Source organism: Zalophus californianus, chromosome 1 (assembly GCF_009762305.2).
Source record: "Zalophus californianus isolate mZalCal1 chromosome 1, mZalCal1.pri.v2, whole genome shotgun sequence".
Classification (NCBI taxonomy): Eukaryota; Metazoa; Chordata; class Mammalia; order Carnivora; family Otariidae; genus Zalophus; species Zalophus californianus.
The window spans coordinates 58,149,137-58,174,870 of record NC_045595.1 but is presented as its reverse complement, the minus strand read 5'-3'; the positions used below and the strand labels follow the sequence as shown (position 1 = coordinate 58,174,870).

At 56.7% G+C, this 25,734-nt stretch overlaps 3 protein-coding genes across 6 annotated transcripts in view; 2 read left to right on the top strand and 1 right to left on the bottom strand.

The window, feature by feature from the left end:
• Positions 1-9,595, top strand: part of PODXL2 (podocalyxin like 2) — a 35,877-nt gene extending 26,282 nt beyond the window's left edge. Inside the window, exons 5-8 of the mRNA XM_027585277.1 lie at positions 5,484-5,640; positions 6,194-6,255; positions 8,416-8,595; positions 9,067-9,595. Coding sequence (XP_027441078.1) covers positions 5,484-5,640; positions 6,194-6,255; positions 8,416-8,595; positions 9,067-9,279 — 612 coding nt within the window. The 3' untranslated portion in view covers positions 9,280-9,595. The remainder of the gene's footprint in view (positions 1-5,483; positions 5,641-6,193; positions 6,256-8,415; positions 8,596-9,066) is intronic.
• A 166-nt stretch (positions 9,596-9,761) lies between these two features.
• On the top strand, positions 9,762-19,982 carry ABTB1 (ankyrin repeat and BTB domain containing 1). The gene is made up of 12 exons (XM_027586161.2): positions 9,762-9,910; positions 11,141-11,203; positions 11,287-11,342; positions 12,389-12,533; positions 12,679-12,838; positions 12,927-12,972; positions 13,319-13,435; positions 13,522-13,640; positions 14,123-14,221; positions 14,329-14,496; positions 16,004-16,204; positions 16,283-19,982. The coding sequence occupies exons 1-12, from the start codon at positions 9,855-9,857 to the stop codon at positions 16,487-16,489; spliced, it is 1,437 nt and encodes a 478-aa protein (XP_027441962.2). The 5' UTR covers positions 9,762-9,854; the 3' UTR covers positions 16,490-19,982.
• Positions 19,983-22,440: 2,458 nt separating this feature from the next.
• MGLL (monoglyceride lipase) overlaps positions 22,441-25,734 on the bottom strand; it is a 128,854-nt gene continuing 125,560 nt past the window's right edge. For all 4 annotated transcript variants that reach the window (XM_027583621.2, XM_027583620.2, XM_027583619.2 and 1 more), the window contains one exon: positions 22,441-25,476. In XM_027583621.2, the coding sequence (XP_027439422.1) occupies positions 25,351-25,476 (126 nt within the window). In that variant the 3' untranslated portion in view covers positions 22,441-25,350. The remainder of the gene's footprint in view (positions 25,477-25,734) is intronic.

Sequence of the window (25,734 nt, the reverse complement as noted above, 5' to 3'; positions counted from 1 at the left end):
AATAATATTCCATGGTATGTATAGACCACATTTTGTGATCTGTTTGTCTGTCAATGGATATTCATGTAACTTCCCCATCTTGGCTATTGTGAATAATGCTGCTATGAACGTGAGCCCACCAGTATCTCTTTGAGACCCCATTTCAAAACCCATACACACCCAGAAGTGGAATTGCTGGATCATATAGTACCTCTATTTTTGATTTTTAAAGAAATCCGTATTGTTTTCCACAGTGACTACACCATTTCACATTCCCACCAGCGGTGGACAAAGGTTCCAGTTTCTCCACATCCTCACCAACACTTGTTTTCTATTTTGTGTGTGTGTGTGTGTGTGTGTGTTGTTTTTTAAAGATTTTATTTATTTGAGAGAGAGACAGTATGGGAGGTGAGGGGGCGGTGGGGGGGGAGGGAGAAGCAGGCTCCCCACTGAGCAGACCCTGGGATCATGATCTGAGCTGAAGGTGGCTGCTTAACTGACTCAGCCACTCAGGCACCCCTGTTTTCTGTTTTTTTTTTAATAGTGGTCATCCTAATGGGTATGAGGCAGAATCTCATTATGGGTTTGATTTTCATTTCTCTGATGATTAGTGATGTTGAGCATTAGTCATTATTATTAACAGTCAGTGCTTATTTTGCTTTATCAATATATTCGTTTCTTTGCTTACACATCTTTTCACATCCCCATTCCTTTCTTGTGAATTTAATTGCCTTCTTCCTGAAATATACCCCTTAGCAGCTCTTTCTACGAGGATATATCTATATCAGCCCTTATTAGTATAAAGAATGTCTTTAATTTTCTCATGTTCTTTTTTTTGTAGCTTTTTGTTTTGATATAATTTCAGAAGACTGGTACAAAGAAATCCTGTGTATCTTTCAGCCAGAATCACCAGCTCTTAGCATTTTCCAAACCATCTGAGAGTAAGTTGAGACACATTCGAGATATAGTTAGGTTTATTTGTTTCTGTTTGTATTCAGTTTTGGATTTTTTCCCCCTCATCCTTGTTGATTTAGTTGTATTTTTGAGCATGTAAAACACTACTATGGCTCTAAGTATCTAAATGACACAAAAATGTTTGCTTAAAGAAACACCCCTCTCCCCCATCACCTCTTGCCCTCCATTCCCACCCACTCCCGCTAGGTAACCAATCTCATTAGTTTCCGGTTATCCTTCTGGGTTTCTTTTTATAAAAATAAGCAGATAGATAGATAGTTTCTTGCAGGAGGGGTAGCATACTATTTATATTTTTATTAGTTTGCTAGGGCTGCCATCACAAAGTACCACACTGGGTAGCTTAAACACAAATTTATTCCCTCACTGTTTAGAAGGCTGGAAGTCCAAGATCAAGGTGTCAGGAGGATTAATTTCTCCTGAAGCCTCTCTCCTTGGTTTGCAGATGGCCATCTTCCCTCTGTGTTTTCACATCATTGTCCCTCTGTGCCTGATTGTGTCCTTAATCTCCTCCTCTTGTAAGGACCCCATCAGATGGGATAGGGTCACCCTAATGACCTCATTTTAACTTAATTGCCTCTTGAAAGACCCTGTCTCCAAATACAGTCACAGTCTGAGATACTGGGGGTTAGACTTCAACATATGAATTATTGGGGGGATACATACTCAGTCCATAACATTATTCTTTTGTATTTTGCTTTTCTTGCTTAACAGTATATGCTGGAAATCACTTTATGTTAGTGCATGGAGATTATTCTCAATCATTTTAATTTTACAACTGAATAATACCCCATGATGTGTATGTATTATAGATTATTCATTAAATTTCCTTTGTGTGGGCATTTGGGTGGTTTCCAGTATTCTGCAGGTACTTACAAGGCTGCATTGAATAACCTTGTGTGTATGTACTTTTGTGCTGTTGGGATGTATCTTCAGAGTAAATTCCTGGAAGTGGGATTGCATATGCAGTTTGTTAGATATTACCAATTTCCCATTTCTCTCTCATTCTCATTAGAAGTTTATTGGGCCTTATTTTTCTATCTATGATGTCTCTTAACACTTTTATGCTTTCTCTTTTTAAAATTTCTCTGATGAGGGGTGCCTGGATGGCTCAGTCGGTTGAGCATCCAACTCTTGGTTTCAGCTCTTCGGAGTCCTGGGATTGAGCCCCACGTGGGGCTCCATGCTCAATGGGGAGTCTGCTTGAGGATTCTCTCTCTCCCTCTGCCCCTTCCCCTGCTCATGTTTTCTCTCTCTCTCCAAAATATTAAATCAATCAATCAATCAATCTCTGATGCATTCTGATTGATTTCCTAGCTTTAGCTTCCAAATTAATAACTCTCTTCAGCAGTGTCTAATCTTCTGTTTGATCCATCCATTGAATCTTTAGTATAGATAACTGTTTTATATTTTTAGAATTTCTCCTTGGTTCCAAATCCCTCCCTTTATTCTTCATTTTGTTCCCTTCTTTCATTATGGTTTCTATTCCTTCATTTTCTGAATTATTTTAAGTATATTGATTTCATGATCTCTTTCCTTTTGTTTTAGTAACACGACATCCTGGGATGTCAGTTCTCCTGTTTGGCTTTGTACCTTGTTTGCTTGTATGGATCGTTCTTCATTATTGTGATCTCCTCTTCAAACCCAGGTTGTAAAAGAGTTCCAACAGAGTGGTTTCAGGGAAACTTTGGGAGTTCCAGGAGTCCTAGGTCAGCTTTCATATTAATCTCTTGGCTTGAATTTTTATATCGTGAAGGACTGCCATTTGGACTCCAAACCCAGGTGAAGCACAAGCCTGGATTTTTAAGTGATCTTGGATAACCTTTTTCTCCTACCCATGGACCCGGGTAGATGGCAGAGCCCATTACAGCTCCTCCAGGAGATCAGGAATGTTTTTGAATCCCCATTTCACTGAAAGGGCTGCTCTTTGGGGCTTCAGGCTCCATCCTGGTATTCTGCTGTAGTTCTTCATCTCACGTGGGCCAAGAGCATGTAAGCATTTAAAGCCAAGTCTCCAACTCCTGGGTTCCATTTCTAGGCGCTGGACCCCCACGAATTGCTGCAGCTTTAGCACCTGCTCACTCTTCTGGCTTTGAGTTCCTCTGTTTCTGCCTATATTTCCCCCCGCCCCACCCAGCGTTGCTCTGTGTTTGTAGAAGGTGGAAGCTCTACATACAGTTCTATCTGCTGTATTGCCACAAGTCAAAATGATGGACTGGGTCATATGTCCCTTCCTGGTTGCCATAAGAACCATACCAGACACTTGGAGGAGTTGCATATAACTTCAGCGTTGGAAATGGGTGCTTGAACAGTAGCAGGAGAGCTGGAGCCCTGACTGTGGGAGAAATGGTGTGATGTGAGGGAAGGACCATCCACCCAGAAGTCAGCAGGGAAGATAGCATTGCACTTAAGAAAAGTTCTAATGACTTAGAGTATACATCCAGAAAAGCACACAGATCATAAGTGTGCAGATTGATGGATCATCACAAAAGGACGTAATCAGCCCCCAAATCAAGATACGGAACATGATCAGCACCGCCAGAAGCCCTTCTCATTCTCCTTTCCAGACACTGTTCCCTCACGGGAAACCATTTTCTTGATTTGTAACCCCATACATTGATTTTGCATAGTCATTTAGTAGGTAGTACTTTGTGTCTGGCTGTTTGCCCTCAATGTTCTGTCTTTGAGATTCCTCTAGATGGCTGCATGTAGTGAAGTTTGTTCATTGTGCTTCTGTCTAGTGTTCCATTTATGTATCCACTCTAATGTTGCTGGGCCTTGGAGTAGTTCCCTGCTTCAGGGGGGGAAACAGGCTCAGAGAGGTGCAGTATTGTGCTAAGGTTCACAGAGCTGATGAATGGCAGAACTGGGATTTGAACCCAGATTTATTTGATTCCAAATTCAGGGCTTTCTCCCCAGGCCACTGACACTCAGTTCCCATCTACAGAATAAATGGCGTGAAATATGTAGTCATCAGATGCTGCCAGAATGGACATTGTGAGTCTGTGGGCCTAAGCCAGGCAGACATCTTGACCCAGAGAATGTGGGGTCTGCACACATGGGGGATCACAGGCCTGTGGCATGGGGGGAGGCATTGCCTGTGGTGGGAATGTGCTTCTTTTGTAAGCAGGGAGGCTGCTGGGTACAGTGCCTGCTGCTCAGGCAGATGCAGGTGTGTACCCCAGCCCTACACACATATGCACACATGTGCACATGAAAACGGTAAGAACTATTTTGGGAACAGGGCTTTCCTAGCTGCACGTGGCTATCTCCAGGTACCAGTTTTCTCCCAAATTCAGAACCGAGTTGGCTTTCTGTTCAGCCAGTGAATGCCAAGGCTCGAGCTTGCACCTGGCACTTGCCATGGTAACAAGGAACTTGAGCCCCCTTGGTGGCCTTTAGGTTGGGATGATGACCAGGAAGCCTCGCTAGCTTGGGCTCTACCAGAAAGGAGATAGGAATGTCAGGGCCCCACATGATCTGATGAGATGCCTGGATCTTGCAGGCAGCCCTGGCTCAAAGCTCTAAGGCAGGGCACTCAAGAGAAAGCTCAACAGCGGGGATAGGTGCATTGCTGGAAGATTTGGAGACCAGGAACAGGGGTCAGTGATTTCCTGGTTGCAGAAGGGAGAAGGCTGCTGGAGAGGAGCCTGGGGGTGGGGAGCAGCCGCAGGGCCAGTGGAGGGTCTCTTCCGTGATGGGAGTAGGTCGGTGGCCTGCCTGGGTTTCTGCCACTCACTGAGTTCCTGGCCAGTACCTGACTCTTGTTCTTGTTTTTTTAAATTACATAATCATATATACACAAGGTTGGGGAAATCTAAACAGTACAAGAGAGTGTCAGATGAGAACGAAATCTGCTTATATCCCTCCTCCTGCCCCGGCCCTGCTTCCAGGAGTCACCATTTTAACCATATCTGTTTTAGTTCCTCTGGTCACCAGTGCCACCATAAGAGTACTCAGATAGCTTTCTTGACTCCCCAGCTTCGGGCTGTATCTCTGCAGTGACGGGCAAGAGGTGAGCATGTTACTGCTCCCCACCTCCGCTCCTGGGTTTGGTGTGCATCTTTGGTCTGTTGCACGCCTGACCTCCCAGTATATTCGTCCCTTGCACTGTACACTTGACTACTCAGGCCCGGCCAGCAGACTTCCGTAGGCCTTCACACACTGCACACCCACTCCCCAGACTTGTTGCACGTGAGTGTATCTGTCCCCAAGCTCAACGGTGAGTATCCCCAGGCAGGCCCCACACCCTCCTTATGTGAGAGGGCCAGGCTGGAAGGAGCACCTGGATGCCCAGTGGATATGTGTCTTGGTGTTCCCACAGTTCTGCCCAAAGGCCAAGCTCAGAGTCTCTCGGTGGTCTCCAGATCTGCAAGAGCAGTCCGCTCTGGAATAGCTGGATGGTCTTTCCCAGTGTTTGGCCACTGGGAGGTTGGAGGTTGGAGGTTGGAGTGGGGACTAGACCTGGAGGTAGGGCCTCAGTAGAGCCCTCACCCTCACTGGCTTGGGGGGCTCTCTTTCCGTCCTTGTAGGAGGTGTTCCGGCAGCACCGAGGGCTGCAGCTTCTGGCCCTGGTGGAGGAGGTGCTGCCCCGCCATGGCAGTGGCCATCATGGGGACTGGCACATCTCCCTGAGCAAGCCCAGCGAGAAGGAGCAGCACCTTCTAATGACCTTGGTGGGCGAGCAGGGTGAGCGGGGGCAGCACATGGAAGGGAGGGCCCAGGGAGGCAGTGTTAAACCAGCACCGTTTCCCGAGGGCCATGGGAAGTCTGCAGAACCACAGGAAAGCACACAGACAGGGCTTTGACCTTGGACCCTAGGATAGCAGGAAGAGGTAGTGGTTGGGCCCCTAGTGTAGGGTTCAACTGGAGTTGAACTGAATTTCTGGAAAAGAGGAGGAGGGTGTAAACGTCGGGACCAGGAGGGGAAGAGGTATGGTTTCAGCACCAGAGGAGACAATGGGCACTGCACACTGGTGGGGTGCGGAGGGGGCGAGTTCAGAACGCAGCAGTGTGGGGCTCTGGGGTGACCGCCCGGTGTCCCACCTGTCACATGACAGGCATTCACTCATTCCTTTGCAATGAGGCCGCATAGGAGAGAGGGGGAGTGCACACACCATGGGGTCTACTTGTGGTCAGGAGGGGGAAAGCAAGCCTCTGGAAGCTCAGGCCAGAAGCTGTCCCAGGGAGATGGGGGCGCCCCAGTGGCCAAGGCTGTGCTGATGATGGTGTCTCCCCCCAGGGGTGGTGCCCACTCAAGATGTCCTTTCCATGCTGGGTGACATCCGAAGGAATCTGGTGGAGGTAAGAAGGCAGGGAGCTCTGGGAGCAGGGCTGCCTTCCCTGAGGGTAGGAGATAGACTGCATGGTGGTGCAAAGGAGCAGCAGACAGAATCTTGCTCTGCACAGCTCCTCCTTTCAGTCCTCCTAAGACACAGTTGCCGTGGGAGAGACCGAGTGCACGAATGCGTAGGAATGTGTGTGCACCACCGCACAGTTTGCGAAAGGGCCCGGAGGGGGTGGTGGTCAGGATAGGACTCAGAGGGAAGGGGACCTCTGAGGGGGATCTGGACAGGTAAGTGGGAGTCTTGTGGGTAGGTGGGAATTGCCCTAGGAATTGGGCAGAGGCCTGGTGGGCTAGGAGAGCGTGATGCAGTTTCAGAAACCACGACAGGTATAGGTATGCTCTGGAAGCCATCGACCAGGCACATCTGGCGGGACAGGGCTCGGGCTCAGGGCATGGCCCTGCCATCTCGAGGAGCACCTCTGACTCAGTCCAGTTGGCCAGCTGCATGGCCAGTCCTGGTGACATGGGCTGAGGAGCAGGCTGGCCAAGCTGTCCTCCTGCACAGCCAGCCACCCCTGTGTAGGGCTGAGCAGAGCCAGGGCCTGGGAGGGGAAGGACCCCCTTGGTCCTCCTCTTTGGTCCTCCTGCTCCTTGTTTTACTTTCTTTGCTAGGGAGGACCTTGGGTTCCTCGCCTCCTTTCTTCAGGACAGCCACCATGCCAGCTCCTTACTGTGAAACCCAGTGACCTGGTATCAGTCCTCTCCCTTCTCCAAGGTTCTGCAGTGTTTCACAGCTGGGAAAGATGAGCTGTGCATGACCGTGCGTCCTATCTCCTTATCTATCACACACAAGGCGGAAAGGTGGTTGTGCTGGTGGTTTGGGGTTTTTTTGATAAGCACACTGAATGCTTACTAAGTGCCAGACTGCGCTGGGTTCTCTCACTCAGCCCTCAGTGCCAGCCCGGGCCTCGTGAGGATTAAATAAGGTACCTGGTTGAGTAGTGTTGGTGCCCTATTTAAGATGAGAGCTGTAGCCCAGAGAAGGGAAGTGATTCACCCGAGAACGCACAGCCGGGAAGCAACAGAGCCAGGCTTTGGACCAGGCCTGAATGACTTAAGAGCCCAGGCCTTTAAGCATGATGCTGGCCTTACTGCCTGGATGGCTACCAAGGACCTTTCCAGTTGTGAAATTCTGGGTTCATGAACACGGGGTGGTGGGGGGTGGGCAGGTGGAAACTTGGGCTGGCCTTCAACTTTTTCCCACAGAAACTTCCTGCCTCTCCCGGCCCCTGGGTGTTTTAGCTTTGCTGGACACTATTCAGACTGACCTGTTCTGGCATATTTAGCAATTTCGTTGGTGGGTGAACCTAGCAAGAGAAACTGATCTTCGATAACTAAAAAGTCAATAGAGAAAAGTACTGGAAATAGGATGTTCACAGACACCCAGGAAGAGATGAAACCTGGCCTCAGATAGGGGAGTCCTAGGCAGAAAGGGAGGCTCCCAGGTCTCTGCACTGGGAGCTAGTAGACAGCACCCTCACCCTGGCACCTGTCATCTGATGAGGATGGCACCTCCCCTTCCCTGCTCTCTGCTTGAGATGCTGATTTGTGGAGAGAGCACCTGCCTGGCCCAGTATGGGCACAACAGCCTCTAGGCTTGAGAAGACCAGCCCACCCAAGACAGCTTGCAGTGTGGCAGGGGTACTGACCAGCCAAATGCCATTGGTGACCACCCACTCTTATGGGAAAAGGGAGGAAGCTGGGAGGCTGGTGGTGGCCCAGGATGTGGGCTGTCCCCAACATCCTGTATAGCCCACAATGGTCAGAATGATGCCAGAACACCTCCACGCCCAAGGTGGAAGCTGTGTTCCAGGGACCTGAATCAGTAGTGGAGCCAGACTTCTGCCCCAGCAGGGACACGGTCAGGGCAGAGCCATGGGGGGATGTGAGCAGAGGTTGAGAATGGGGGCATGGGATCGAGAGGCTTGGGGCTGCTCTCGGGTGAATGGATGGGGATTGGGCAGAGACAGGGAAAGAGCCCCAGGTGAGCACAGGTCAGGAGTATGCCAGCTCTTCTCAAAGCCTGTGCCCTGTCCCTGAGCCCCAACCCCACAGCCCCACGGGGAGCCCTGACACCCAGGACCTCAGCTGAGGAAACCGGCCCCTCCCACCCCCAGATTGGCATCCAGAACTACTCCACTACAAGCAGCTGCCAGGCACGGGCCAGCCAGGTGCGCAGTGACTATGGGACGCTCTTTGTGGTGCTGGTGGTCATCGGTGCCATCTGTGTCATCATCATCGTGCTGGGCCTGCTCTATAACTGCTGGCAGCGCCGGCTGCCCAAGCTCAAACATGTGGTGAGCATGGGGGCACGTCTGCAGGAGGGCTTGAGCTGGGGGTGGTGCCTGTGGAGGACAGAGTACCCAGCAGGGAGACTCACTGTCCTCACTGCCAGGTGGGGTGGCAGTAATGGTCCTGGGATGAGGGGGTCTGTGCCTGAAGCTGCTTTTCCCGAGCCTAGCCCCCAGTTTGTGCCTCCTGTGTGCAGGGCACCAGCCCCGTCATAGGTGCTAGGGGTGCAGTGCGGGGCTGTGGGGAGGGATCAGATGATGTCAGGGTTGTTTAGTGCAAAGGATCATCAGGAGTTTGGTTATGGGAACAGAAGGGAATGGGCATCTATCGAGGGTCCGCTGGGGGTTCCCTGTGTAGGGTTTCACAGACCAGGGAAGGAACAGTGAATGGTTCCGGTGCCGTGCGCCCGGAGCTGTTCGGGCAGGTGGGGGCCTGGGTCGGGGCGCTCGCCCAGCGGCCCTCTCCCACCGCCGCAGTCACACGGCGAGGAGCTGCGCTTCGTAGAGAACGGCTGCCACGACAACCCCACGCTGGACGTGGCCAGCGACAGCCAATCGGAGATGCAGGAGAAGCAGCCCAGCCTGAATGGCGGCGGGGCCGTCAACGGCCCGGGGGGCTGGAGCGCGCTCATGGGGGGCAAGCGGGACCCCGAGGACTCGGACGTGTTCGAGGAGGACACGCACCTGTGAGGGCGCCCGCCCGCCGGCAGCTCTGGCCCGCTGTGACCCCGCGACCGTGCCCTCGCCCCGTTGGGGCTGCGCCGGGACGAGCGGGGCGGACCCGGAGCGGACAGCCGCGCCTCCCCTCCCCTTTCGGCCCCGGCCGCTCTCCCGCAGCCCGGCCCTCGGTGCGGGGTCCTCCCGCTTCCCACCGACTCACGGAACAGTTTCGGCACAGCCCTCCCCATTTCCACCTGACGCCCCGAAAGGCCGGTCCCGGAACTGCCCCGCTTCCCCGGCCACGCCCTGGGACCCCCATTAAAGCCGCCCGGAGACCGCGCCGGGCCCAACCCGTTTGCCTGCCGGACTCGTTCTTGCTCCGGGGCGGGGCGGGGCGGGGCGGGGCGGGGCGGGGCGGGGCGGGGCGGGGCGGGGCAGGGGCGGGCGCGCAGGGGGCGGGGCGGCGCGGCCCGGGTAGGTCCTCCGGGCGCCAGGCGCCGCTGCGGAGCGGGGCGGGGCCGCGTGTGTTTACATCCGGCCGGGGCGCGCCGCCGCCGCCACTGCTGCCTGGGTTCGTTCGGCCCGAGGTCCGAGCCGCCCGCACCATGGACACCAGCGACCTCTTCGCCAGCTGCAGAAAAGGGGATGTGGGCCGAGTGCGGTGAGGACCCCGCAGCCCCCGGGGCGGGGGCGGGGTGGGAGGGGCGCCCTCGGGGCGCCGCCGGCCCCGGCGCGTGCAGTGGACAGGAGCACGCCTGTGTGCCGCCGCAGTCCTGGCGCCGGACCCACCACAGACCGTCCCACGAGAGCGCCGGGGCGCCCAAGCAGGCGGCCGAGGCAGCTTTCCCAGCCGGGGTGCGCCAAGATGGAGTGCTGGGGGTGTTTTGCTCCCTGGGGTCCAGGAGGGCTTCTCAGAGGAGAGGACTGCTACGCGGAGCCGCGGAGAAGTGGGCGGAGAGGAGGGTCGTCCTCTGAGCGCTCGCGACCGGGAGGTCAGACCCCGGGTCGGGCCTGGGACTCCAAACACCTAGGACCCAGAAGCAACCTCTGATCCCCCGGGATTTGGAAACTCCTAAATGCAGTTGAAGCAAATCTGGCGCTGAAATCGCCGTAGAACAGGGAGTGACGGGTGCCTATTTGGGATGTGGGGCATCTCACTTCGTGGGCCCTTCCCTCCCTATTACCTGTATCTGACCCACTACTAGCTCCCTTGGGCTGGTCCCAGGCTTCCTGACTCCCACGGCGTCCCTGGTCCCTCCCCAGCATCAGATGTCACCTAGGAGTTAGCTGATAACCCCCAAAGCTGAGTGCCGCTCAAGAGCACTCCTGGCCCAACTTGGACATCTCTCCCAGGCTTCCTGCCCTCAGTGATGGCTTCATCACCATCCGTGATGACCGCCCCCCTTGCCTCCCACGTGCCATCAGCTACCGTGTCTCCTGCCTTCTGCCTTCTAGAGTCCGTTCGCCTCTCTTCCCGCTTTCGCACCACCAGGACACCTGCAGCAGCCTTGTCCTTGGTCTCCCTACCTCCAGTCCCCCGTCCGGTCTGCTGGCCCAAGCAGCCAGCGGGCCCTAACAGAACAGATGCGCATCACCACCTCCTCTCCCCCAAACGCCTTCAGGCCAGAATCTTGGCCTCCTCCGCTCTGGGGTCCACTTCTGAGGCTCAGCGTTTGCCTTATGAGTTCCCGTCTCTACAGCTCGTCTGCCTGGTGCTGGTCCCTTGGCTTCGAACGCCTTTCCTGCTTTGGTCTGCCTGTCACCTGCCCTCGCCTGGGGGAGACTTCCCTCAGCCAAAAGGGATGTTTTCTTTCCTTCCCCATCCTGTGGGTTTCCTCACAGACAGGGAGCCTGTCCTGACTCAGGCTCTGCCCCCCCCCCCCCACCCTAGGTACCTGCTGGAGCAGCGGGACGTGGAGGTGAATGTGCGGGACAAGTGGGACAGCACCCCCTTGTGAGTGCCGGGCGGGCAGGGGCGGGGCGGGGGGCTCTCAGGCCTCTCGGCTGCCTCCTGTGCTCCTTGTTTCCCTCCCTCAGGTACTATGCCTGCCTGTGTGGGCACGAGGAGCTAGTACTCTACCTTCTGGCCAACGGTGAGAGAAGGGGCCGGGGCTGTGTGTGTGTGTGTGTGTGTGTGTGTGTGTGTGTGGTTTGCATTTGCAAACGCCCTCGAGTCCTGTCTTTGCGTCACCCCTGCACACACCCAATCAGCAAGTCCTGCTGGTTCTGCTTTTAGAACCTATTTTCTGCCTTGTCCACTTCCCCATCTCCACTGCCACCACCCAGCCCAATTACAGCATCTCTCCCTGGCCCCAAAGCCAGCCTCCTCTGGTCTCCTGACTGCCCCTTTTGCCCCACCTACAATCTGTTCTCCATAATGCGTCCCAGTGGGTCTCCTAAGTCTGATAGGCTTAAAGTACTCCAAAGACTTCCCGTTGCATTTAGCGTAAAACTAGAGTGCCTTGCCAGTCTTTGTGCTTCTAAGTGACCTGCTCTTCCCCCTCTGGCCTCACCTCCTTTGGCTCCCCCATGTGCTCACTCTTCAGCCACACTGGCCTCTCCGGTGCTCCAGCACTTGGGCACTCCAAGTTTGCTTCTACCTCAGGGCCTTTGCACTTGATCTTCTTTCCATTTAGACTGCCCTTTCTCAGATCTTTGCACGGCCGACTTCCTCATTCCATTCAGGTCTCTGCATGTTGTCACGGACCCAGGGACCTTCCGTGGTCTCTACGTGGCAGTCACAACCACTGTTACCATTTGCTTTGCTTTCTTTTGCTTCATAGCACCTGACATTTATTAACCTGTTTATTGGCGACTGCCCCACTAGAGAATCAATTTAGTCAGCACAGGTATTTGTCTGTTTATGGCTCTGTCTCCAGGGCATAGAACAGGGCAGTCTCTGAGCCTGCTTTGTTTGTAGTCTGTGGTACCCAGATGTGCCTGTGTGCCTAGGCCCTGGCAGAGAAGATGCTAGTGTCGGTGTGGGCCCAGGGTATTTGGAAGGGGCTCCAAATTCCAGGGCTGGGCCCTACATGTGGGAAGGTTGCAGGGGGAGAGATGAGGATTTCCCCCAGACCCTCTCCCAGCCGTGGTGTGCATGTTCCTGACCCTGCTGACTGGTGAGCCCTGCTGCCCCTAGGAGCCCGCTGTGAGGCCAACACCTTTGATGGGGAACGCTGCCTCTATGGGGCACTTAGCGACCCCATCCGCCGGGCCCTGCGCGATTACAAGCAGGTGACAGCCTCCTGCAGGAGACGGGACTACTATGACGACTTTCTGCAGCGGTGAGATGGGGTGCAGGGCTGGGTGTATGTGGAGGGGGGCGGTGATGTGGAGCTGAGGGCTCTCCGGCAGGGTGGGGTGGGAGCCGCTGTGGTAAGACTGGGGAAAGGTGCATGCTGAACACCCTCTCCACCTACCCCTCCCCAGGCTTCTGGAGCAGGGCATCCACAGCGACGTGGTTTTTGTGGTGCATGGGAAGCCCTTCCGGGCACATCGCTGCGTCCTGGGCGTGCGCAGTGCCTACTTTGCCAACATGCTGGACACCAAATGGAAGGGCAAGAACGTCGTGGTCCTGAGGCACCCACTGGTGCGTCCCTCCCAGGGGCAGAGGGACAGCAGGGGCTTGTGCTGGGTGGCTGCCTCTGACCTCCCCTCCTGGCTATCTCTGCTTGCAGATCAACCCCGTGGCCTTTGGGGCCCTGCTGCAGTACCTGTACACAGGTGAATCTCTGGGCCCAGGGTGGGCGGGCAGGGGGGGCGTTTCTGTACAGCAGCAGACTCAGCTGTAGCCTTGGGCCCTCCCTTTACCTCCTGGTACTTACCCCTGCAGTGTGGGGCGGTTCCAACTCCCTCCTGGGTGGGCTGGGAGACAATGAGCTGGTGTGTCTGCTCAGGAAGAACTTGTCCCATCTGCAAACTGAGCCCTTTCCTGTCTGTCCTGGGGCCTGTAGAACTCAGGCAGCAGCTCCTGAGGGGAAAACCAAGGCAGCAAGTAGACCTAGGAGTCCCAGTGCTAGGGACAGCGGAGGGCTCCCCTCGGGCCCTGAGCCTCCCATGCCGCACCCAGGCCGCCTTGACATCGGTGTGGAACACGTTAGCGACTGCGAGCGCCTGGCCAAGCAATGCCAGCTGTGGGACCTGCTCAGCGACCTGGAGGCCAAGTGCGAGAAGGTGTCCGAGTTTGGTGCGTCCAGACTTAGGGTCCAGGGCATCGGGCGGGAACTGGCGGGGCCCACTTGGCTCCCTGAAGCTGTACTCTCCCCTCCACAGTGGCATCCAAGCCAGGCACGTGTGTGAAGGTGCTGACTATTGAGCCCCCCACAGCAGACCCCCGGCTTCGGGAGGACATGGCCCTGCTGGCCGACTGCGCCCTGCCCCCTGAGCTCCGTGTAAGCACATGGCGTTCTGGGATGGAGCCCAGTGTGCACATAGCTGTGGTAGACAAGTCCCACTCTTGGGTTCACCCTTGTGTGACCCGGAGCCAGTCACTTCCCTTTTCTTTTCTTTCTTTCTCTTTTAAGATTTTATTTATTTGAGAGAGAGCGTGAGCACAGGAGCAGTGGGAGGGACAGAGGGAGAGGAAGAAGCAAGTTCCCCTGCTGAGCAGGGAGCCCCATGCGGGGCTCGATCCCAGCACCTGAGACCATGACCCAAGCCACAGGCAGATGCTTAACCAACTGAGCCACCCAGGCGCCCCGGTCACTTCCCTTTTCTGGGCCCACTTTACTTTTGTTGTTTGTGTTGTACTCAGATCTTCAAATGGGGCAGCAGTCCACCCCTTGGGGATCAAGCTAGAACAGGCTTTAGACTGGGGCTGGCCCCTCTCCCTTGTCCCACCTGCTCTGAGGGTATCTTTTTTCCCATCCCCCAGGGTGATCTCGGGGAGCTGCCCTTCCCTTGCCCTGACGGCTTCAACAGCTGTCCTGATGTCTGCTTTCGGGTGGAAGGTTGCGGCTTTCTCTGCCACAAGGTGCCGTCCCTCCCCCCCCACGCCACCACCCCCTTGCCTTAAGTCCCTGGCCAGCTGTCTGGGCCCGGGCCTTGGCCCTCGCCCTTCCTGAGCCCAGCCTCCCCCAGGCCTTCTTCTGCGGCCGCAGCGACTACTTCCAGGCCCTGCTGGACGACCACTTCAGAGAAAACGAGGAGCTGGAGGCCTCAGGCGGCCTCCCGGCCATCACTCTCCACGGCATCTCACCCGACATCTTCACGCACGTGCTCTATTACATCTATAGCGACCACACAGAGGTGCGGGGCTCAGGCCGCATGCACTGGGCTGGGGGGCATGACATTCGGGACAAGGCCACAGCCCGGGTCTCCACGGGGCTTAAAGGGAGGACCTGGGTCCTGTTTGGCTCCGTGGGGCTGGTTTTCTGGGAAGCTGGAGAGGAAGTGTGGGACACATTTGGATTTGTCTTTCAGGCAGAGGGGACCTCAGTAGATTCCAGAGCAGGGATTAATGGCAGGAGCCACATCATGAGCGCATGCCACATGGGGTCCCCGAGTTCTCCAGTTGGTGGGAGGGTAGGGAGAGTAACCCTGAATTACCACAATAGTGGGGAGCCCTGAGCTTCCTGCCTCTGGATAGCAGCCCATGCCCAGGGTTCTGGATTTCTGTCTCCTGTTTGCTTGTTGCCTCACTGGGTCTTCAGCTGCCCCAAAGCATCCCTAACGTGTGGGTGATGGGGCAGCTGGAGCTAGTGCCGAAGGGGTGTGTGTGCGTGTGTGTGTGTGCGCGCGCATGTGCGCGTGTGTGTGTGTGTAAAAGGCCACTGTGATAAAGTAGAGAGAAGTTTGTTTCTCCTTCATGTCTGAGGTGTGTGCACCAGGGCAGGTGGCGTACTGGGACCCAGGCTGCCCGCTCCATCTGTCACTGTGACGTGGCCTAGGGCAGGGGTCTGCAGGCCCTCTCTCAGGACTAGGCGTAGGTGTCATGTGCCTGAGCATCTTTGTCGCGGCCGTTCGGCGCGGCCGTCGTGCAGAAGCACCATAGCCGGGGTAGGAGTGAGCGACTGTGGCCGTGTCCCACTGGCACTTCGTGACAAAATACAGAGCGGCCCGGACCCGGTCCACAGCACCTGAGGTGGTATTCTCCTCTGCATCTGGAGGTCGGGCTACAGGCTGACTCACGCTTAGGAAGCTGAGGAAGACGAGGCAAGCAGTTTCTTTTGTCCTAGGCCAGGTGGAGGCCACACACACCAGTTCTCCTGTGGCTCTGGAGAGAACTCACTTAGTGGCCGTACTTGCCAGCAACGCAGGCTGGGACATATGGCCTCTGGTCAGGAAGAAGGCACAGGGGACAAGCTGGGCTGTGATGTTAGCCCTGTGCTTGGCTCATGTAGCGCCCCCATTCCCATCCTCTGTTTCCGACGACAGCCTTTTGAGACAGGCCTGGTTGCACCTCCCAGAGAGGAGGAAACAGGCACACAGAGGTGAAGTGACTTGCCTAGGGTCCCAACAGAATTTCAGAACACGGGTCTGGGTGATTCATAGCTCAGTCTCTTTACCCTGCTAAGGCCCTGCCTGTACCAGGCCTGCAAGCCTGCCTGAGGCCTGGGAACCCCAGTCTCCTCCAGGCTCTCTGGTCCCACAATGCCTGCAGCAATCTGCACCACCACCACCACCACCCCCCACCCCGAGGCATGGGTGGGAGCTCCTGCCCTGCCTGCAGCCTCCACCCAGCCTTGCGGCCGGGACCCTGAGTGGCCTTGGTGACCTCGGGGCACACCCTCCCTCACCCCTTCTTTCACTGCAGCTGCCCCCCGAGGCGGCCTATGATGTGCTGAGCGTGGCCGACATGTACCTGTTGCCAGGCCTGAAGCGGCTGTGTGGCCGCAGCCTGGCCCAGCTGCTGGACGAGGACAGCGTGGTGGGTGTGTGGCGCGTGGCCAAGCTGTTCCGCTTGGCGCGCCTCGAGGACCAGTGCACTGAGTACATGGCCAAGGTCATCGAGAAGGTGGGCCCGCGGGAGCCGTGGTGGGCGGGGCAGGCTGAGGGCGGGCGGCAGGCGTGCTCTGAGCTGGCCTGTCCACAGCTGGTGGAGCGGGAGGACTTCGTGGAGGCCGTGCGGGAGGAGGCGGCGGCCGTGGCTGCCCGGCAGGAGACGGACTCCATCCCGCTGGTGGACGACATCCGCTTCCACGTGGCCAGCACGGTGCAGACCTACAGCGCCATTGAGGAGGCGCAGCAGCGGCTGCGGGCACTGGAGGACCTGCTGGTGTCCATTGGCCTGGACTGCTGACTGTCAGCTTGTAGCACGTGTGGGCCGCTGTGTGTGTACGCGCGCGTGCGCGTGTACAGCTCGTCTTTCTGTTCCTTGTTATGTTGAGGGCATCGTGGTGGGCTGAGGGGGCTCCGTGGGGTACCCCTCCCACTACATGCCTGGGGGCCCCAGGGGAGGGTCAGGATGAGCCCCCTCCCCCAACACAAGCCAGCCCCCAAGGCCCTGGGGCTGGGCACTGCTCAGGGAAACCTGGGGTGGGGGTCTCTTTGGGCCTCCCTCCCCCAGGCCCCTCCACACCCCCGCTCTCCTGGCCCTGGCTTGTTTGCTTCCAAGCCAAGCCAGCAAGCAGGCTTCTCTGAGGAGCCGAGGTGGCCCACAGGGAGCAGAGAAGTCTGTGTGTGGTAATAAAGCTTCATTTGCCGTGGGAGCCTGAGCCTGTGTCTGGGGTGGGCACAGGAGCAGGAGTTGGGGAGGACCAGGGAGGAAGCTCTGGATTTGGAGCCCCTCGTCCAAGCTGGGAAGGCCTCGGTGCCCAACAGTGGCTTCTCGGGGGCTGGTGGGGTGTGTCTGTGGGTCTGAGTAGGCAGGCCCTCTCTGCAGGGGCCCTGAGCTTCCCCAGCTGGGCCCAGCCTCGCCAGTGGTGGGACTCCCCTCAGGCCCAGCTTTTGCCTTGAGCTCCTCTTGGCGAAGTCCGACCCACCTCCCTGCCCTCCGTGGTCCTGGGGGAGGTTTAGTGCGAGGCTGACTGAGCCATCAGAGGCTGCTTCCCCCTCAGACAGGCAAGGACCGGCTTCCAAGCCAGACATATTTCTAGCACTCATTTGTTGAGCACCGCCTGTACACCAGAGGCTGTTCGTCTAGCTGTGGTCTCACCACCAGCACCCGCATTTTACAGCTGTCAGGACGGAGGCTGGGCCAGAGGGGCGAGGCCCCAGTCAGCCCTGCAGTCCCAGGAGGAGGGCCGGGGAGGAGGGGTGGAGCTGGAAGGAGTAGGAGGAGGCCCAGTGACCCCAGCTAGCCCCAGCCTGGCTCCCTCCACTCCCCAGCCCACTGGCTGCTGGCTGTGGGGACTAACCTCCATCTGCCCTCAGCCCAGGGCCAGCCTCCTTCTTGGGGCGGCCTCCTGGCCCCTGCCACAGGGGCCGTGACATTATCAGGGATGTCAGAGGCAGCTTTCTCAGGATACCCTGTAGGCTGCCCCCACCGCAGTCCCTTGGGTCCTGAGGCCCAGGCAGCAAGCACCCTGAGGCCTGCCCCCTTCTGCTCTGGGAACAGCAGTGGGTGTCCTGGCCCTCCCTGCAGTTGTTGTTCTGCCCTTTGTGCCTTTTTACTCTTGTCAGTTCCAGAACTTCTGGGATCTTTTCCTTAAGCCCCTCCGTGCTTTTCATCCATATTGGTCTGGCATGTTGCTCACATGTGGTCAGCTGTAAGATCAGTTGGGTCAGTTGAACAAGGTACCCAGTAGGTAAGAGGGTGATTGGTGTGGAGGAGGGGAACTTGCCAAGTAGACAGCGGGGCCTGCTGGGTGGAGGGCAGGGCTTGGGCATGGGCCTGGGAGCCTGAAGAGGCCCAGGATGAGACTGGAGGAGGTCAGCATGGCCAGGGTCCAGGCCCCCACTGCGGCCAGAGTTCCCACCCTCGCTCTACTTCTTACTGCCTGGTCACAGCTCCATGCCTCAGTTTGCCCAGCTGCCTCCCTCCTTGCTTGGGGCATTAAAAGTGAGTTCCTGCTATTTGTGGAGGGGACCACACCGGCCCAGGGAGTGAGCTTGTTGTGTATTTGTGAAATGCTGGGCTCCACCCAAGGTGTGGAGGGAGGGACAAGGAGGGTGCGGCAGGGGCTGTCTTCAGCTTTGCAAGGTCATTCCGCTTGCTCTGGGCACCCAGGCAGGAAGGGTGGGGCCAGGCTGGTGGCCTAAGAGCCACAGGTCCCACCTGAGACCGCACACTAACTCCACGTGCGCCAAGGTATGTAGTAAGAAGTTTAAACATTAAAAAAAGTTTTTTTAATTACGATGCATTTTTTCAAAAACGATTTTATTAGAAAGCAAGCATGGGGGGGGAGGGGCAGAAGGAGAGGGAGAGAGAGAATCTCAAGCAGATTCCGTGCTGAGGACAGAGCCTGACGTGGGGCTCGATCCCACGACCCCAAGATCACGACCTGAGCCAAAACCAAGAGTCGGATGCTTAACCGACTGCACTACCCAGGCACCCCAATTACGATGCATTTTTTAAAAATAGATACTAGGGATGAAAGTGAACTGGCATAGCAAACACATCTTTTTTACAGCTATTACTTGAAAGCGTATTTGTTTTATAACAGATTGTAAGTAAAAACCTAAGTGAGGAGGTTTCAGGGGAAATGCTCTGGATGTGGTACTTTGCAGGTCACCGAGAGAGCGAGTCTGGGGAGCTGTGCCGGCCAGGGAGGCAGTGGGGCCGGGGGAGTCCATGTGCCTGGGACCGTGGCCGGTCCCCTCAGCCCCTGGGCCACAGGGGCATCCACCAATTACCTCATCACACCTTCCTCCTTTTCTCGGCTACTTATGGTCTACGGTGGGGAAGGTGTTCAGTGCGGTGTTGCAAACAGGAAACAGTGAGAACAGCCTCCGGGAGCCCAGCGGGGAAGGAAATGGTAGTAAACCGGTGTGGCCGAGCTTCCGGTGGTCCTGAGGATGCTCGGTGGTGGCCTGTGTACACACGGGGGGTGCGGGGGCTGTCTGCCTGCCTGGCGGTGCTCCCTGGAAGCCCGGGCTCAGAAACACAGGGCCGGCTTCCAGAGTGAGAGCTGAGGGTTTCATCTGATTTCTGTGTTGTTTCCATAGTGTGGCTGTATTGCATTTAGAATTAAAAAGCACATCTGTCCCTCAGGTAGCAACTTTAATTCATTCCTGCCGAGTGAAAACATATGTCCATGAATTTTATTGGGAAAGCTAAGCATTCTATCCCAACTCAAGATACACATTTTTCACAGAAGGAAAAATAGATCAGCTGAGCGCTGACCAAAGAAGCAACAAGCACAGCTTATACAAAGATGTAATGTGGGGATGGCTTGTCGCACCCCCAGGGAGAGAAAAGGAGCCACGGCGGGCTGTGCGGGGCAGGCGAGGCACTCTCTTCTCAGGTGCTGTGTGCTGAGTCGTGCTGGAGCTCAGAGAAACATCAGGAATCCCGATCCTGTCTTTATTTAAAATGCTGCTATTGGGTTCATCATGCATTTTTTATGTTACTTTTAATTTAAAGCACATGAAAGTATTACTTATCTTGTTCATGAAGATTCTTGGTGCCCCTTTTACATTGTGTCCCAGGCAAGTGTCTTACTTGGCCTCACCCTGGTCCTGGTCCTGACCCAAACAGTCATTACATGAGGCAGGTCTATGATGAATATATAACATATTTTCTCAACCATCGATTAAAATCTTCCCCACTTGCAAAGAAATAAAAATTTAAAAAAAGAGAGTGATGGCTCTGCATATGTTCTTTCATCCACCTGGAAAACGGCACAGCCTTTAGTGCCCCGTCTCACTGCCAGGACCCAAGGGCTGCCGCTTGTGGGGGAAGGCTGCCATCTGGGCCCTGGCATCACATGGTTAGGGGTGCTCTTGCTAGCACTAAGAGCAGCCTTCGTCCCTGAGCAGACATTTTGAAGGCATAAAAATTTCTCGCTTGGGAAAAGTCTCACCGGCAGGCCTCAGAGGGAGGGCTGGGGCCCTCAGGCTTCTGGGAGTTTCTACTTCTGAGCCAGGAAGCCACCCTCAGGCTGTACCAGGTCCTCCTGGTGGTTTAAGATCTGAGCATTGCATCTGCGGGCCCTGCAACTGGGGCTTTGTTGCCCGCCTTCCTCCTCTGGCGGGGAGGGGGATCCTGTACCAGGGTCTAGGACACCTGGGCTGCGGCCCCGAATCTGCACTGGCTTTGAGCCAATCACTGAATCCCTCAGAGCCGCAGTTTGCTGACCGGTCTGAATGAGGTGAACACTACCAACCACCCAAAGCTCATGTAAAAATTCTGTGGGGCGCCTCGGAGGAAGTTCCCACCAGGAGTGGCAGCTCAACCAATGTGAATTTCACTGTGAACTTCCATTCTTTCCTGGAAGATAGAACAGGGACAATTTGGGGCATACTTTGTAAGCTTTTCTTATCTGTAGCATGTTGGAGATGTGCATGTGTTCTTTATGTTCCCTCCAGATCCCTTGGCCCTCAAGGGTCACCAAACCTTGTTGATTTAACCTCTTCAGTAGCCACCGATTCCCTTCTTTGCCCCCTGTCCTGGCCCCAGGACCGGGCCTCACCTCCAGCTCATTCTCGCCCCCTGGTGGCATCTTCCAGGCAGATACTGACCCTGGGCCTCCTGTCCCTGAAAGCCTCAGTGCAGGCACTTTGTTCTCAGGTAGAGTCTGCGTGCCCCCTGATGCCGGAGCCTGTCCTGTTCTGTGGGCACCTGGCCCACCACCTCCCGGCCTCCCATGCATTTCTGTGGGCACCTGGCTGTGCCACCGGGTTCTAGATGTGAGCTGAGATACTAAGTGCGGTCTCTGGCTTATTCTGTGAAAGGTACATGCCTGCCCCTTTCCTTTCTTACCCTCCTATGGGCTGGAACAAGGGCACAGTCGCAGGAGCTGGAGCAGCCATCTTGGACCATGTGCTTAAGACTTCCCTGCAGTGAGAGGGGAAGGTGGGAAGAGAAAGGCCAGGCTGCCCCTCCCTGCTAGCCTCCATTTTGTTCATGGCTGTGCCCTCTACCTGAGGCCACAGCCTGACAGGTGGCTGCCCCTCTTACAGGGGCAGCACTGTGCTCCACCAACAGCCCCTCCAGTCAGGGCTGTGGGCTCCCTGTGGCTGGTCCTGACTCTGCACCAGCCCCAGCGGACACCTTCACTGCACTGTCCTTGGGTGCTGCTGGTGGTGCCAACCTGAGCTCCCTCCACCCTCAAGTCCTGTCCTGAGCCCTCTTGCCACAGGACCTGTGCACCCCACTGCCGTTCATCTTTCTGCTCTCCTGCAGGGCCGCCTCTGGGCTGGTCCCCTGTGCTCTCATTGCCCCTCTTCCTGCCCCAACTGTTGGGCACTGGCGTGGCAGGTTTGTGTCCATCTGTCCTCATTTTGGGGGGCAGCCCCAGGACCTGCATCGTGCCTGGTGCAGCAGGCCTTCCCTCCCTCAGCCCCTCCTTGCCTCATTGAACAAGTTTGGAGACCAGAGGCCTAATGCAAGCCCACACACACCCTCCTGCATCTCAGTTCTGGTGGAGGGACAGAGCTACTGTGTGGTCAAGCAGAACACAGATCCTGTCAGACACAGCAGGTGGGGAAGGAGCCAGGGTGGGTGTGCTGGCTTTAGGAAAGGCCTCCGAGGTGGCCAGGAGGGATTGTGGTGTGTGTGGGCTGGTGGACACGGGAGGAAGAGGGTGAAGGCTGGGAGGCCACGGGCAGGTTGTGAGCGAGAAGGGCCACCTCGGACTCAACATCCCCTCCTGTGGCTGTGTGGGGAAGGCAGGAAGGGCAGCCCCTGAGGAGGGCGCTGTCGCCCTCTGGCGGGAGGAGAAGGAAGTAGCAGTAGGGCCGGAGGGAAGTGGCCTGTAGCCCTACCCTGGAGGCAGAGGTGGAGGCAGAGCTGACTGCGGACACAGGAGTGGAGGAGGGCGTGCAGAGCCCTGGGCCCCGCAGCAGGAGAGCTGAGAAGGGCGGGCAGCCGAGGGGGAGCCGCCTGGGTGGGGCCACAAGGGGGGGGCAGCAACCATGGAGTCTAGAGCTGGGGGCGGCCCCAGCCAAGTCAGGAGGAGAGAGCACGCATGCAGTCTACTCCGGGCACAAGTCCCCGAGAACGGAGGAGGGAAAATCCAGTCCCTACCCACAGGCTTGGGTCAGATGACTGGCTCAGCCCAGACAGCAATACTGGCCTGCAAGAGGGCCTGCTGTTCTCTGTACAGGGAGCGCTGCGGTCTCGGATCGGACAGACGGACAACACCACCGTGCAGAAAACACCCGGTTTATTAGGATTAACTGTGGCATACATGGTTCCTTTGATAGTTCTGAACTGATCATGAGTCCCCAGTAATGGTACACACAGAGGGATGTGGCTGAGCTGCAGAGACAGTAACTGGCAAACTGCTTAGAAGATCACGGTGACCCCAACGGGTTTATGTTAGTGATTGGTGAAAGAGAGAAAAGTAGCGTGGGACCTTGACACGGGTGCAGAGCAGAGCAGGCGGGTTTTCCTGGCATCCTTCAGTGCTCTCAAGGCACGCCCCGGTGCCCCCCAGAAGCTGGGCGGGGTAACCAGTGACCACCCCCATCCCTGCAAAGGAGCAAACCCTCCCATTCCCGCTGCAGGGGGCATCTTTTCCTAGAGAGACTGTCAGGCATGAACCCCATGGTTTCTGTATGGACCAGCATGCCTCCAGAGGAAGGTGATGCACCCACGCCAGTGCTTGGGCCTAGGGTCCCGATAGGTGCGCATCTCCTGGGTCCTTCCTCTCACCTTCTCGAGGCCGGGCCAGGTATGACTTCGCTTCCCTTCCAAACTCAGCTCCTCGTCGTGGTGAAAGCCTGACTCTGAAGCTCCCAGTGTCAGCACGGAGCCGTCCACACTGAGAATGAACTCAATTCGAGACTTGCACAGCTCCCCCAGGACAGGTGGGCCCATGGCCCTGGTGTGGCCCCAGGTGGGACTTCACACCAGCTGGTGTGTGCCTCCCACACCTGCTCCCATTCACAGCCAGTGTGGCCACGTCCCCGTCCCCTCCTATATTAGGAGTCAGTCCTGTTTCCAAATAATTCTTTTTTCTTTTTAGTATTGGCAATTTTTTAACCTTTAACCAGATATGTAAAGGTGACTGAATTTGTCTCTGTCAGAGCTTTCATATAAATAAATTCATGAATCCAAATGATTCCCGGTCAAACCATGTGCCTGATATTTAATTTGAGAAATGGCCGAGCCGGCACATGCTCTGGGAGAGGCGGCGGGGGTGGGACGCGCAGCGACTTTGTGTGACCCGCGCTATCACAGCTCTGAGCGAGAATTCTGGGTTCAGGGGCGTCTCGAGGTTTGGGGGGTTTGTGGGTTTGTGGGTAGCATTTCTGCTTTTCCTCAGCTGAGGAGCAGAAACATTCACACAGTGGCACAGCTTGAATAGGCAGGGGCTGGCCTCCCTCGGTGCATTTTTTACATTTTTCTCATCCAAAGAGAAGCCAGAGAGGTGAGATGGGGCAGTGAAAGTCTCTCTCTGTGGCCATGGGCCCTGCCCGCCCCCGCCCCCACCAGAGGGCCAGGGGAACACAAACCTCAGCCCCCAGGCCTGCAGGACTTTCCGTTGGGGGCCGGGGTCTGCCCGCTGGAGGGTGACTAGCACTTGGCTACACCATGGTGTGGTCAGGGCCCCTGGAAGGCAAGCAGGGGGACCCCTTCTCTGGGGACCCAGAGCAAGCCCCAGAAGAACAGGGCGTGGGTGAAAGGCAGCAGTTCCCACTGCTGAAGGAACACGGGTGGGAGCCCCAACTCCCAGCCTCCAAAGTCGGAGGGCCTGGCAGGAGAGCGGCCGCCTCATCCCGGGCCTTGAGGCCCCTGGACTGCACCCCGCGGCCGAGCAGGTGCCCCTTCGTGGTTCCACCCCCTCCCAGGGTCATATGTGCACTAAGGAGCCTCCTGAGGTAACAACAGTCCCTTTTGAAGGTGCAAGTCCTCCGGCAGTGGGCGGTGATCCCCGTTTATTGCTGGCGCTAAGTGAGGGCCCGGGGTGGGCAGGGTGGTGTTGGCCCCTGAGAAAGGCAGGCCAGGCGCTGCGGGGCCCTCTGCTGGGAAAGGCGGGCCCATGTGGCCATGGCCTCCGGGGCCTGCAGCCCTGGGCAGGGCCCCCGCGTCGGGACTCTCTCTTCTGCCACCAGAGGTAGCTGTGCTGCTGGCACGGAGGCTCCCAGGCAGCTACGGGCCCAGGCAGGGATAGGCCCGGCAGCGCCCACTGCCGCCGCTCGGGGCCCCACTTCCCGGGGTCGCACCCAAGCGCCTCAACCTTGGGCCCTGCGGCCAGCCTGTCCCCGTCTGTGCAGGGGCATCAGGCTCCAACGCCTTCAAGCCCCCCGTGGTCCCACCCACCCACCTAAATAGTCTCTGCTTTAGAAGATACATTATATACTAGACACTTCATCTTCAACACAGTTACCCTCTCATGGTGTCAGGTACTGTTAGTCACGCAAGGAAAGGCAGTCTCTGAATATATGTAAAGCACTCGGTGGGCAGCCTCAGGCTCCCTGGCAGCAAGGAGGGGGTTCCCGCCCAGTTCTCTTTCTGGGCCAAGCCTCCTCCTGTCCCAAAGCCCAGCTCCAGGCTGACCAGGAGCTGACATGGGTCACGGGTGGCTCCTCCTGCCAAGGAAGCCCCGGGCATTTTCTGGGCCTCGGAGGGCACGTGCGTCTGCCCTGGGGGAGCTGATACCTGCCACCTCGTCCCGCGGCCAGAGAAAGGCCACAGAGCGGGGCCAGTTGGGGAGGGTCCTGGGGTGGGGGCTGGCGGGGAGGGCAGGAGTGGAGACTCCTCCAATTATTGCAGTCAGGTGTCTGAGGAACACCAGGAATTCCTGGGAACCTGCGGGGGGGGGGGGGGCGGTGGGAGGGGCAGGGCAGAGGCTTCGCTTGGTTTTAAGGACATTGGAGCACATTCCGTCCCCGGGAAACTACCTGTGGCCCTTCTCTGTTTTTACACACAGTGTCTACCCCTTACAGTAGACCCAGAAGCAGACAGCCTGGTATAGGACAAAATTGTGCTAGGGATTCCTCCAATTTGTGATTTCCTCCCCCCTCCCCCTGGCAAGCCACATGTGAGAAGCCAGCTTCCGCCCGTCCTCTGCCCACTTCCCCGACCGTGGGCCGGCCACAAAGCCGGTGCGCTCAGGGGGGGGACCCTGTTCCCGCCGCCCCTGTCCTTTGGGAGACCCACAGGTTTATTTCATGGAAGACGGAGTTGGTTACTTCAGGAAGCTCTTTGTGGAGAACATGGTAGGCACCTTCGTAAATCTGCAATCGGGAAAGACAGGAAGTCAGGGCCACAGGAGGGGACAGTGCAGGCAGGGGGCCGGGGGCAGCACGGCCAGTGCTCCAGGTGCGCCCCGTGCACCGAGGGCTCCCTTCTTTATGCTGCCATTGCCTTCTGATCAGATGATGGTTCAAATACATTTAAATGTCCCATCATGTTCTAGTGCTCCCTTTCTTAAATCAACTCACACCCTCCCTTGACTCTCTTTCTCTCTCTAGCTACAGACCCGTCTATGCCTC